The following is a 13593-nucleotide window of genomic DNA, read 5'->3' as shown; positions in this document are numbered from 1 at the left end:
TCCCTTACGTACAACACAGTCGAGGAGGGGATTCGAATTCACAATCTCTTAGTTTGAGATATATATGTCAATTATCGCTGAGCTATGCTCGTTTTTGACAATAGTCTTTTGACTTGATCATTATAGTTGCTTTAACAAACCTGGCACTAATAATAAAACGTGGACGTTCTAGTTCTATACTCCTCTCTCTCCTTACAATGCTAACACAAATGGGCACCAGGCCCATGTGTTATTCTATGATGCCTATGGACAAACAAGTTTAATCAAGGTCTAAAATATTAATGTCTACGAAAATACGATGTCCTAATTTAATGAAAAATGTTGATGCAAATATGTAAATATTGATAGATATTTTTGAAGAAAATCATTAAAAAATACTTAGATTAAATCATAATTCTTATCATTAATATTTTGTTTCCTGCCAGTTACTTTTCATGTTTTATTAAATCTTTTACGATATAATAGAAATGTTGATTTATCTTTCATGTTGACGTCGAATGTATAGACATGTAAAAATATCGACATATCGACATAAATTTAATACCGTAAACCTAATACTGGCATAATGACAAAAAGCTTTTGAGCCAAGTTTGATCCCATATTTCCCATGACACTAGCCCTTTTTAGCTAATGAGACGATGTTTTGACAAAAGGAAAATATAGACAAGATATAGTATTAGCACACTTCATACTTGACATATTTTTAGTGTAAAATTGCATGTGTTTTATTCTCCTCTCCCATCTCTTCACCCACCTAATATCCAATTTCCACAAACAACCAATGGAGTAAAGGTGAATTTGGAAGATATTTGGGCAGTAAAATTGATGCATTTAGGATCCTTCGATATCATTTCTTTTTAGCATTCACTTTTAATTTTTGAGAAATATAAACGTTGGATAATTTTTTTTCTTCGTTTCTCGTTTTTAAAAGGTTTCTAAAATTATATAGAAATTTTAAACACAACAAAATCAAGTTTCTTATTTTTATTTATTAAAAAATGAAGAAAGGAGAAACATGAAGTTTACCAAACGAGTCATTGGTAGTTATTTTTTCTTCTATATTGTACTTTTAAAATATGATTATTTTTATAGCGATTTACAATTATCATGGATTTTAGTTAAAATTTTGTCAATCAATTGAATTGACTACGTTCAATATATCGGTTAACTAAGAAGAGTATATTTGACGTCATTAATTTGAAAAGATCCTACACTTATGGATATGGACTTAGTTAAACAGTTAAACACTTTATTCATTTTCTAGGAGTTTGATGCTCAATCCTCTATCTTTATAATACTTAAAAAAAAATTAAAACACTGTATTTTTGAATAAGTGGTGCAACTAATATTTTATTTTATAAATTATTTTTTGAAGAGTTGTGATTAGCTATAGACATGTTATAGTTGGACAAAACCTATGACATGACAGGTACCATGATCGTCGCACTGGCAAAGCCAATGATTTCCAACGTTTCCTTTAATAAAATGTAAAGTTCCACCTTCTAAAGGCACATGCTCGAACTTAGTTCTAATTTAAGTTTCAGACTGTACATGGACGAACACCACGTCGGTATAAAGTTTTGTTTGCAGGAAGCTCGGTAGCCCACGTCGTGCACCTCGGCCAAAATTACACACCACCACTTTTCCTTAATTATTTTTTGGTTAAATTATAATTTCGGTCTCTAAACTTTTAAAATATATCTATTAAGTCCAAAAACTTCTACTGTTGTATCTATTAAATTTATCTTTTAAATATTAAATAAATTTTTAATTAAACTTTGAATGTTGTGTCTAACCGATCTTAAACTTAAAAAAAGACTTAATACGATTCTTAGCTTGCATTTAGTAGATCTCTAACAAAACTAAATTTAAATTTGAAACCTAGTAGACACAGTATTGAAACTTTAGGACCCTATTATTATTTTTATTATTTTTGTTTTTGGGAAATACTATATTTATGATTACTTTTAGAAAATATCTATTTATTTCCTCTACCTACTCAATTCAAATTAAAAGAAATTTATTTGGCCGTCTCCACACGGCGCCACCTCGATCGTCACATGTTACTTTGCCCAACAGATTGCTCCCTCACTTCCCATTCAAATTCTCTGTTCCCGAGCTCAATTCCGCAACAATGGCGATCTCAACCTCACTCTTCCCTTTTCCTCTCACTCCCAAGCTCCGGAATCCCCCATTGTCGCCACCGCCATTACCTCTCAACGCTTCTACTGCTACTCTGTCCACCAGGAGATTCGGGCCTCTGTCATCTTCTTCCTCCACTCACAATCTGACAGTCCACGCCATTTTCGATTCAGTTGGTGTGGGGGAGGATTTTCCGCCCCACTATGGGGAATGGTTTCCGGAGACGAATCCTGACGTTCGGCGAAGAGCAGGCGTTCTGCTTCATCCTACTTCGTTTCGTGGGCCTTATGGCATTGGTGATCTGGGAGACGAGGCGTTTAGGTTTGTTGATTGGCTTCATGAAGCGGGATTCTCTGTTTGGCAGGTTTGATTCTCACCCGCGTCTCTTGGTTGCCTTGGAAGTGGGAAAGATTTTTAAGTTCTATGCTTACTGTATTAGATTAATGGGGATTTTTAAGCAATTTTTGCAATGCGTAAGTACTGTAATCCTTGAATTAATGAATCAGTGATTTGTAAAGAATTATATTTACACCTGATTGAATTCCCTGTACACGACCAGTCGCTCAAGGAGGAGAGCTTTTAAAATAAAGAAGCTGAGACTTAATGGGTTCCATTGTCAATAAGTAACTTTTTGTTTAAGTGTAGGACTTAAAAAAAGTATAGTTCAACGCGGATGTATTTTGAGAAGGTGAGGGGAAAATGAACAAGGAACTTTCATTTATATATTTTTTGTTTACAGGATAGCAAAAAGATGTGGAAATTTTGGAATTTGATCAATTTTGGCTGACTGCTGCAAATATGCAGGTTCTTCCTCTTGTTCCTCCTGGGAGAAAGGCTAACGAAGAGGGATCACCATACTCAGGCCAGGTGATGACTTTTCTGATCAATCAATCTTTTAATTCTCCTTCTCCCTTCTTTCTCTATCTTCTGTTTCTTTATCTTTCCTATGTTTGGGGTGGGGGATGGGGAGGAGACAGTGCGACTGATGAGGAAATAGAGTAGTTTATCACAATGTGGTGAATATAGAATACATATTTGGAAATAATTTACTTGGATGCTATCTCAATGAATACCATTAAATAGGTTTGGCCAGTTGGGAACTGGTTATTGCATTTGGTTATTCACATTCCAATTCTGTATTGGCTTGAGGTAGACACTTATTATCAGCATACTGAGAGGAAGGTGTAGCAAGACTCAGTATTATCCCTTGGTATTGGTTTGAGGTGGCATGGTTGTTTTTTTTTTTTTTTTTTTTTGGATAAGAACGATTCATTGATAAAGAACAAAAGAACAGCCTACGGACGAGGGACGAGGCGGCCCCCTCCCAAAAAACTATCACAGAAAAGCTCTCCAATCTTGCATAATCAAAGAGAGGCTATAATTACAAAAGAATTTCGTATTTCTAAGGCAACACCAAGATGCTAAAACTTGAACACTATTACAAAAAATGAATCCCAAGACTTGGCTTTGTCCTCAAAGGAGCAGGCATTCCTTTCCAGCCAAACATTCCATGGAAACGCTGTAAAAGCACATCTCCACAAAACTGTAGCCTTCCCTTTGAGGTGCCACCTGTGAAAGCATTCTAAAATCCAGCCATCCACGTCTCTGGGCACACACATATATATATCAAAACACTGAAACAAAAAACTGCCAGCCCTTGGTAGCCAAAGGTTAATGAAGAAACAAATGATCAAACGACTCCCTCATTAAGCTGGCTTTTTGTGCTTGTTATGTTGTCTGGACCATTACAATCACAATGATGTTTATTTTTATGAGACTTTTGCGTGTCTGGTTGTAATAGATTATGCCACTAAACGGTGGAGGAGCTGAGGGAACTAAAACAAAGAGTTTGAGCTATTTTGACTGACTTTTAGCCCCTTCGATAAGGTGGCTATCTGCACGTGTTCAAAAGTGACATCTACTTCTTTGATAATGGGTATGCTTGAGGTATCGTATCACCTGCCATTTCAAGACAAGGGAGGGGATCTATGGCGTGAAACTTTCTTTTTGCTATTCTATGGAATATCCTGCTTAAGGGAATGAGTTTAGAGGGAATGAGTTCAAACCATGGTGACTACCTACCTAAGATTTAATATCCTGTAAGTTTCCTTGTCAACCAAATGTAGTAGGGTCAAGCGGTTGGCCCGTGATTAGTCGAGGTGCGCGCAAGCTAGTATGGACACACGGATATAAAAAAAAAGGAATACCTACTTGAGAGATACGAGAAATTTTAGAGGGCCCTTGGAAGATGGCTGGTTTGTGGCTAGGTTTCTTGGCTCTTTTTGGTGTTAGTTTCTAAGAATTTTGTAACTATCATCTGTCTCTTGTTCTGATCAATTGGAGCACTTTTTGTAATGATTACGTTGTTCACTTTGTACAGGCTCCTAGGTTCCTTTTGTTGGCCTTTTTTTTGAAAAAAATTTAATAATAATAATTTTTTTATTTTTTATTTTTTTTTTGGATTGCCTGTTTATATATATATATTATTTCATTTTTCATATGAAAGCTTGATTTTACATTAAAAAAAAATGCTTGCTTACACGAACCATTTCAACAATGTTATTGATCTGTTTACCTGATGTGCATTGTTTTCTCTGTTGTATCTGGTGAAAACTTCCAGGATGCAAATTGTGGAAACACTCTCTTGATATCTCTTGATGAGCTTGTCAAAGATGGCTTGCTCACAAAAGACGAGTTGCCAAAACCAGTGTAAGAAACTTTGTATTTGGACATATTGAGATTAATTGTTAGTATCTCTTTATCATCTTTTATGAATGGACACTGTGGAGTAATCCTTCCCTTGAATGGTTACTTTTGCAGCAACCATGACCACGTGAACTTTTCTGCTGTTGCTGATATAAAGGATCCATTGATAGCAAAGGTATGCAGTAATTAATTCTTCCCTTCCCCACCCTCATGAATGGCTGCATGTCAAAATTTCAGGATTGCTTATATGTGTAGTGACTTGAAAATGAATATCGACTTGGAATCTGTCTCATAAACTTCCTCCATTGTTGAAAGTTATTTACTTATCTTTTTTTATTTTTTGGGGACAAGAAATGGGGATATCTATAGAAACGATTTCCTGGCTGGGCCTAGAGTGAACCCTCTCTGAGAGACCAACTGTAACAAAAAATCTCTCCAATCCAAATTAGCTGTAAAAAATGTTGTGATTGCAGAGAAGCATTTGTGAAGGCACTTCAACAACAGGGCGTATAGTATACAAGCTCACCAAGGAGCATCAAAAGAAGACTCTTTATCTTGGAAGATCCTATGGTATCTTTCAAGCCATAGAATCCATAAAAAAGCTCTAAGTGCACACTTCCTAAGCACTTTAGCTTTGTCTTTGAGCCACCAATTCATTAAAGCTTCGTGAAGTCAAATGTCTATCTTCTCTAGGGGAGCAGTGAATTGAAGGTGTTCATTAGAAGACCCTCCTGTAAAAGTAAAGGGACAGTGTGAGAAGAGATGGTTAAGGGATTCAGAATTATAAAGCCCATCTTTAAAGTTTTAAACAATTGTTAAAGTGTCGATGATATAGTTGTTAGTGTGGTTGTTTTGGTTTCATAGTTATTATTATTATTTTTTCATAACAAACAAATATCATTGAAATGATGGCACAAATTTGGTTTCATAGGGCCCCATTTGGTAACTGTTCTTGTTTCTTGTTTCTAATTTATAATTTTATTAATAAATCCAACTATTTTACAGTTTCGTATTTATCATTTTTTATAGATATTCTCAAAATTTTATAGGAATTTTGGAAACAATTAAAATAAGTTTCTTGTTTCTTGTTCCCGTTTATAATTTGTTTCAACATAAATAAAAATTTTGTTTTATCATTATTGAATCTGTGGATGTTAGGTGCCATATAATTCTATTATTCTTTATTAAGAAAGAGGAAACAGAAACAAGAAACGGGAATAAAACCAAACAGACTCCTAATTATTAAACCTATAAAAACGGGACAAAAGAAACTTGTTGCTGATGTGCCAAATTCTTTCATTGGAGGAAACGATGTGCTATAAATGCAAAATGATAAGAAGTAAAACACATAGTGTGTTAGATGGAGAAGGAGCAACCTTATGTTGACATTTCAGCGTATTGCTACATGATCTCAATACAGACTTGCAAGGACACAGATAAATTCCTATTTTGTGTTCTTTTTTTCTTTTTTTTTTCTTTTGTATATATTCAGTGTATTTTTAAGGTCGGGCGAATTGTTTTCTATGGTTCTGTCTTAGGCTGCGGAAAGGTTAATTCAAAGTGACGGTGAACTTAAATGTCAGCTTGAAGAATTTTGTAGAGACCCTGATATATCAAGTGAGTTTTTAATATAATTGAACTGAGTATATTATTCTCATGGTTTATCTTTAATATTATGCAGAATACCTTTTACTTTGTAGTTATATTTAGATCATCTTATTGATCGTTAAAAATTGTACATAGTGCACTAGCTTAGCCACCTCTTCATCCTTTCTACCAACTTGCTAGGGCTTTGGCAAAAGTTTGTAAGACAATAAATCACTTTTACTTGAGTTGTTTCACCATCTGTCTCTCTTGTCCTTGTTCAATTTTGCAGGCTGGCTTGAAGATGCAGCTTATTTTGCTGCTATTGATAACAGGTTAAATTGTTTCAGTTGGTACGAATGGCCAGAACCCTTAAAAAATCGGCATCTTTCAGCTTTAGAAGATGTTTACCAAAGGGAAAGAGATTTCGTAAGATTTGGGAATCTTCAGTTTGACTTTTGAGCTTATAGATTCTGTAGTCTGTAGCCTAATTGCTCACACATACTTCTATTTTTGCAGATAAATATATTCATTGCTCAACAGTTTTTATTCCAGAGACAATGGCAAAGAGTTCGCAGCTATGCAAATATGAAGGGTATTACTATAATGGGAGACATGCCTATATATGTTGGCTATCAGAGTGCAGATGTTTGGGCTAATAAGAAGCAATTTTTGCTGGTATATGTTGTTTCTGTATGTGTAGAGATAGATGGAAATATTCTGTGCAATGTTCTCATAATGCTGACTGCTAACGCTAATCATAACTGGCAGAACAAGAAGGGCTTTCCTGTATTAGTGAGTGGTGTGCCTCCAGACGCATTCAGTGAAACTGGTCAACTATGGGGCAGGTGTGTACTGTACTTGTCTCATTCAGATGGTTGATTGTACATTCTGTTTTCTTAAGAAATATGTTTTCTGTTTTCTCCGTAGTTATTACATAAGGTCATAGTTCCCTGTCTAGCATCATAGAATTACTTTTTTCTGGACTTGAGAAACAGTAAACTATGAGGCCAACATCTTTTCAAAAGAAACAGTGAAGTAAAATTTCTCCCACAACTCATGGCACAAGCACATACAAAAATATTTACCTAAAGCGTTAAACCTATTTCTATCTAATTAAATTCCAGACGATCAATTTTCTTTTCATGCAAAAAGGCCGCAGCCAGCGTTTTTAAGCAGTAACAATATAGCCAAGCCATCCTACTTTGATGCACCGAAGGAATGACCCTACATTTAAAGAACTTGCTAAACATTGAAAAATCTGTTCCATATTCTCAAGCATCACTCTGTTATCTCACCCCAAGGCTACTATCTTTTGTAATTCTCCTCTCGGGCAGAATTGAATCATTTCTTCACCTCTCTTGCCATTAAGCCCAGTTGCCTTCATTAAGTTGATTCTTCATTCCATCTTTTGTCCTTGTGGCATTGCTCCTTCAACTTTGACAAATAAATGTCCATCATTGCATTACTAGAATTACGAACATTCCCCAGTGTATTTAAGAGACTTCCCTCTCCTGTTACATCAGAATGCCCATACCTTTCCATCCCTTCGACCAGCGTACTCATTCCTTCCTAATTAACTAACAGTCTAGTTATAGTTAGTGTAAGTGACTATTAACTAACCTGCAACCTACTATGACTATTAATTAGCCCAGCCTTGCAACTCAACTCATATTTGCTCCTTGCATAACCTTTTCTCCTCTAGCAAATGTGAAACTTTCATAATGACGCATCTAGCATCTGAATCTCCAAGATTACTCGAGCTTAAATTAAGTAAAATTTTAAAAAATCAAGTTACGAGACTTAGCCACTCATTTTATGGTTGTCAATCATTTTACCAGTTACTAACTAACTAAAAATGATTAAAAGGGTAACTAAATTTAACTAAATATACAAAGTAATGAACTAACAACTTCTATCCGATCAACAAAGTAGTAAAATAAACTGGCGGCAGATCAGATTGTTTTTTCCTGCCCAGCAAATTAACTCTGCATGTTATATACGATATAAGAGCTACACTGAAAACATTCTTCATCGTCATTGTTGCCCTACTACATTTCAGAGTCATAAGAACTATGAAATTCGAACCCATGGTCCCAAAATTACTTTACTTTTTTTCACTTGGTCCAATAAATATTAGGCCATCACACGCATTAAAAGTGGCAATCTTGGATAAATGTTGTTAAGAATATATAAAATATTTTTTTTTGATAAGATACAACTTCTCATTGAATGAACGAAAAGATAATACAAATGTTCAAGGATACAAACTCTCAAAAGAGCGAGGGAAAAACCAAAACGAAGAAAAACAAAATTACAAAGGACAAGGATACAAAATTACAAAGAGTTAATAAACACTCCCCAATAAGCGTTAATGAGATTAGGAGAATAATGTGAAAAAGAATCAACAAGAGAACACCGATGGGAGACTTTAAACTTAGCTGAAGAGAAACTCTCAATGAAGGACATGCTCTTGCCCTCAAATATCCACGAATTCCCCTGAAACCATAACTCAATCCATAAGAACCGAACTGCTGAAGGAGATGAATTGCTCCACAAAAAAGCTGGTACACATTATCTACTGCCTTTAGATCAAAAACCCAATTGACATTGACCTGGCAAAGAAGAATAGTCCAACATTTGAATATATATAAAATAATAAAATATATCTTAACTTATTAGCTTAAAATTTTAAGTTTAGTTTTTTAATATTGTATTCGAGTAGGAGGTTCTTTGTTCAAATCCTCAATTGATATTAGTTGTTCATCTTTCAGGTTTCATGAATCAAATTAATATTTGAGCTTACATGTGAGTAGAGTGTAAGAATATATAAAGCATTAAAATACACTTTAACCTACTATCTTAAGCATTTGAGTTTAACGGTAGATTAACAAACCTTTTCAATATTTCATCATACGACATGGTGACCTGTTACTTTCTTTTATCTAATATTCATTGTACTTATTCCAGTATTTGTGTTCATTCTTGTTTGTAAATTTTATTTTGGACCAACTTGCTACGAAATAGCTTTTTAACAAATTTTTGTTTACTTGGGACTTGAAAGTCCTTTATATGATTGGAAAGCAATGGAGAAAGATGGTTTTTCATGGTGGATTCGCCGCATTAAACGTGCACAGAATCTATATGATGAATTCAGGATAGATCATTTTAGAGGATTTGCTGGGTACTGGGCAGTTCCTTCTGGTAGGCCTTTGAAATAAATTGTCAGCTTACTTCACATGTTTTGTTTCTTTTGTTTGTTCATTGTGCTAATACATTGCACATTTACAGAGGCAAAAATTGCAATGAATGGACGATGGAAGGTCAGACTTATAATTTGCAGATCTTTTAAGATTGTACTTTGATATCATATTATCTTCTTTAAAAATGTTTTTGATGACAGTAGGCAGGGCCTGGAAAATCTTTATTTGATTCCATATCCAGAGCGGTTGGGAAGATCAACATAATTGCAGAAGATTTGGTATGTTTTTGTGGAATCATGGATAAAAATGTAACGGAATCGTAGAACTACATATTGAATGCTCATTACATCGTGGATGTGGACAACTTGTATTTGTTACAATATCTTTCTTTTAAAAAAATTTCAGATTAAGAGCTTCGGGTTTCTGAATTTATCTTTTGAATCATAATCTTCGGAGGTTAAACTTTCCACCAACTCATCAAAACACTCTGTTTGATGGCTTAGATATCACTCCTGAATTAAGTGATATGCATTTCGTCTTTTGGAAAGTGAAATAACATGGTTCCATTTTGTTTTGTACTCATGGGCACATCTTTTGTAGATTATTTGATAAGTTCTATCATTACCTTACCCCCCTTGCAATTGAATCCATTTTGTTTTGGTTTTAGCTACATTTTGCATTGGTTTAAGCTTTATAATACCATCTCATGACAGGGAGTTATTACTGAGGATGTAGTTCGGCTCAGAAAATCTATTGGGGCACCTGGAATGGCTGTCCTCCAGTTTGGTAAAAACTGTTATATGTTGTTCCTGTTTTGAAGAGATTGTCTTGAAGTTTATTCTTTGTGATTGATATATTTTGTTGAACCAGGTTTTGGAAGCGATTCTACTAATCCTCATTTGCCCCACAATCAAGAACCTAACCAAGTTGTCTACACGGGAACTCATGATAATGACACAGTAAAAATTTTCATGTTTGCTTGTATCTTTTCTCAACTTGCCTTACAATACGTTACAAAATCTGATGTTGGCAATCATGAGTGTAGATTCTTCTCTCCTAGTGTCATTCTGTTAATTTTTGTGTTTTAATGCAGATTCGTGGCTGGTGGGACAATTTGAATGAAGGAGAAAAGTCCAATGTTCGTGAAACCTTCTCTGAACCTAACACATCCACACAAGCAAAAACGGTTCACATCCACACAAGCAAAAACTATAATAGCTTCTGAATATTGTTTCAAAACTACTAACTTTTGTATAGGTTTGAACAAACATGAAAAGATATTATATTAATAGTAGTAACAATAGGAATAGAATAAAATGAAGATTTGGAGAAATCCGGAGGAAGGCCCCATAAAGGATAAAGCTTCACGGGCAAGGCTAATGTAAACCACCTTAATGGAAGGTCAAATGAAGTCCATAGGCCATATCCCCAAGTAAGGAGAAAATGGGCCATCGGGGCCTCAAAAATGTGACAACCTGAAAGTGAGTTTAAGCAGTCCAGCTACAACTACAACATCGAAGAGAAGAAGATGATGGTACTATGCTGGGCAACTTACATAACCACTTTGAGGAGAACATGAAGGAGTCCGGGGAGAATGTGTTGGTGGCTAATCTAATTGGAGAGCCTGAGCATTTTAAAAGATCGAAAAGGGGATTTGGAGCAAAGGAGAAGACAGCTCCTCTTCCTTTTTGTAGCCACGTATCTACCAAGAATGGGAATGGAAGGACTTCGTTTTGGAATATGATAAATGGGTGGGAGATCAGCCACTATCGTACAGGTTCCCAGATTTACGCAATCAAGGGCAGGAAAATGGTATTTTGTATCCAAGTTTGGGAGGAAGTACTATGTGCAGAATTACTACAAGGAAACTCTTACATGAGAAGATGGAAGAGTTAAAGGAGCAATTAATGAGGTACACACTGGAAGGAGGGAAGGACAAGAATTTCATGTATTTCTCACGTGTATTTTCAGTAAAACCTTTGTATTAGAAGCTCACAATCTCACGCTCCCTAATAAAATAGAGAATTGTTGAGGCCTTGTTGGAAGATGTTATGATCCTCTGAAGGTGAAGATCTCGTTTGGATTCTCTTTGTCATGAAGGTTTTATTTTAGTACTACAAAATGGCTGCGAAGAGAATTCCCCTGAACTGTCCTAAGCCCAAATTGCTCTATATTATGTTTAAAGCAGAGGAGGACCAAGCACACCTGTCTTTCACTGTTCGTTGGAAATTCTGGGATTCTCAGTTTTAATGCTTTGGTTGTTCTTGAGCCTTTGATCCGTCGGTCAATGATAACGTTTCTCCACTGTTATATGGTCAAGAGTAGGGCTAAAACGCTATAGACTAATGATAGAAAGGCAACCCATTTTGTGAATATGGTGTAAAAGAAACCTGAGATTTTCTGAAAGAATCTAGGTGGGGAGAAAATGGTCCATTTATCAAAATACATCTTATTCACACTTTCAAGTTTCTTTCATCACCGTACTTCTGATTTACATTTAAGATTAATTTACTTTTATTTGAACTCCTAGTGGGAGTTGTATAGATTTTTGTCTTTCAACAACTTTTCACTACTAAATGTAATCAATCATTAAAAAAAAAAGAAAACAACAAAATAATAAGAGATGGTATTGACATGCCGCTGTTGTTTCAGGTTTTGAAGTATCTTTCAATTACTGAGGAAGATGATATCCCTTGGGCTCTCGTCCGGACAGGATTGTCTTCCGTGGCTCAAACTGCCATAATACCTTTGCAAGATGTTCTTGGGTTAGGGAGTTCGGCAAGGATGAACATTCCAGCAACCCAAGTAAGTGATAACCTAAGAAGCATGGATATTACACGAAACAGATACGGTAACATTTCATTTTCTAAAAATCTAGGACAAAGACACGGCAATGTCACTTTTATTAAAATATACCATTCTTTTTTCAATATATATCATTTTTATGCTAAAAGGAAATTCAAAGTCAACAAGTTGATGCATTTTTATGCTTAAGAAAAATGAGTTGGATGTATTTTACTTACAAATTTTATTATTTTATCTAGTGTTACTATTATTTTCTTCCTTTAAGTGTTGGATATGTGCTTAACAAGTATTAGATCTATATTCATTTTGTTCAACAAGTGTGTGACACACATTTGAGACAAGTGTTCGGATACACGTCCAATAAGTGTCGGAGTGTTTGACATGGACATGTTACCCAAATTGAAGTATTTGTGCTTTTTAGATGAACCGTCCTACTAAAATCTCCAATTACTCAGTTACCTATCTTAAGCTCAACATTAAGTAGCGTTTTAGTCGATTTCTGCCTATTCAGATTAAACAAAAACTTGAGCGATTCACAATTAATTTCATGGTTGACCTTACTGGTGTTTGGGTATGAACCAGAAGATAAGATATTAAGATCGCCCTGGCCTTTTGGTTTTAGTTTGTACAATCTGAGTCTTTTAATGCACCAAAAATGACGATGCATTCAATTGTTATCTTTTGATTTGATTGTTATGATGGTTCATTGTTTTAAGATATGTTTGTTTTTGTCACAGTTTGGAAACTGGAGATGGAGAATACCTAATTCCTTAAGCTTTGAGAGTTTGGAGACAGAAGCTACTAAATTGAAGGATTTGCTTTCATTGTATGGGAGGCTGTAAGTGCAAAATGCTGGGCTTTGTAATCATAAATTGTTGTGTAAGAATTATACCTTTAAATCTCATAAAAGTATAGAGTTGTCTGAGCTTTTTAGGACTTTCTCTGGATGTGGAGGAAAGATTGCCAGTTTGTGAAGAAAATTCACAAGCATTATTTGAAGTGATAAATAAAGACTAATTTATTTAGTTATGTACCATCTTTATCAATGAGTTATAAATTATCTTGATTGGCGTGGATCGTATGCATATCATAAAGGTCTTTCTTTTTTTTAATGAAAATTTTGGGTTCCCTGGACTTCTATTGAATTGAAATA

The 13593-nt window shown here is 35.0% G+C and overlaps 1 protein-coding gene across 2 annotated transcripts; it reads left to right on the top strand.

The window, feature by feature from the left end:
• The first annotated feature begins 2026 nt into the window (after positions 1-2026).
• On the top strand, positions 2027-13469 carry DPE1 (disproportionating enzyme). Of its 2 annotated transcripts, none has more exons than XM_022298472.2 (16): positions 2027-2506; positions 2947-3009; positions 4763-4851; positions 4963-5023; positions 6387-6465; positions 6725-6861; positions 6952-7110; positions 7204-7280; positions 9497-9636; positions 9724-9755; positions 9839-9913; positions 10349-10421; positions 10506-10594; positions 10729-10821; positions 12288-12440; positions 13178-13469. In XM_022298472.2, the coding sequence occupies exons 1-16, from the start codon at positions 2135-2137 to the stop codon at positions 13280-13282; spliced, it is 1797 nt and encodes a 598-aa protein (XP_022154164.1). In that variant the 5' UTR covers positions 2027-2134; the 3' UTR covers positions 13283-13469. The 2 variants fall into 2 exon arrangements, with proteins under 2 accessions (XP_022154164.1, XP_022154165.1); XM_022298473.2 differs by having other exon boundaries at positions 2028-2506; positions 10729-10773.
• The last annotated feature ends 124 nt before the right edge of the window (positions 13470-13593 follow it).

Source organism: Momordica charantia, assembly GCF_013281855.1.
Source record: "Momordica charantia cultivar OHB3-1 chromosome 2 unlocalized genomic scaffold, Mcharantia_2.0 BLBB01000002.1, whole genome shotgun sequence".
In the NCBI taxonomy this organism is placed as follows: domain Eukaryota; kingdom Viridiplantae; phylum Streptophyta; class Magnoliopsida; order Cucurbitales; family Cucurbitaceae; genus Momordica; species Momordica charantia.
The sequence above is the reverse complement of the archived record's forward strand: the minus strand, read 5'-3'. Positions and strand labels throughout refer to the sequence as shown.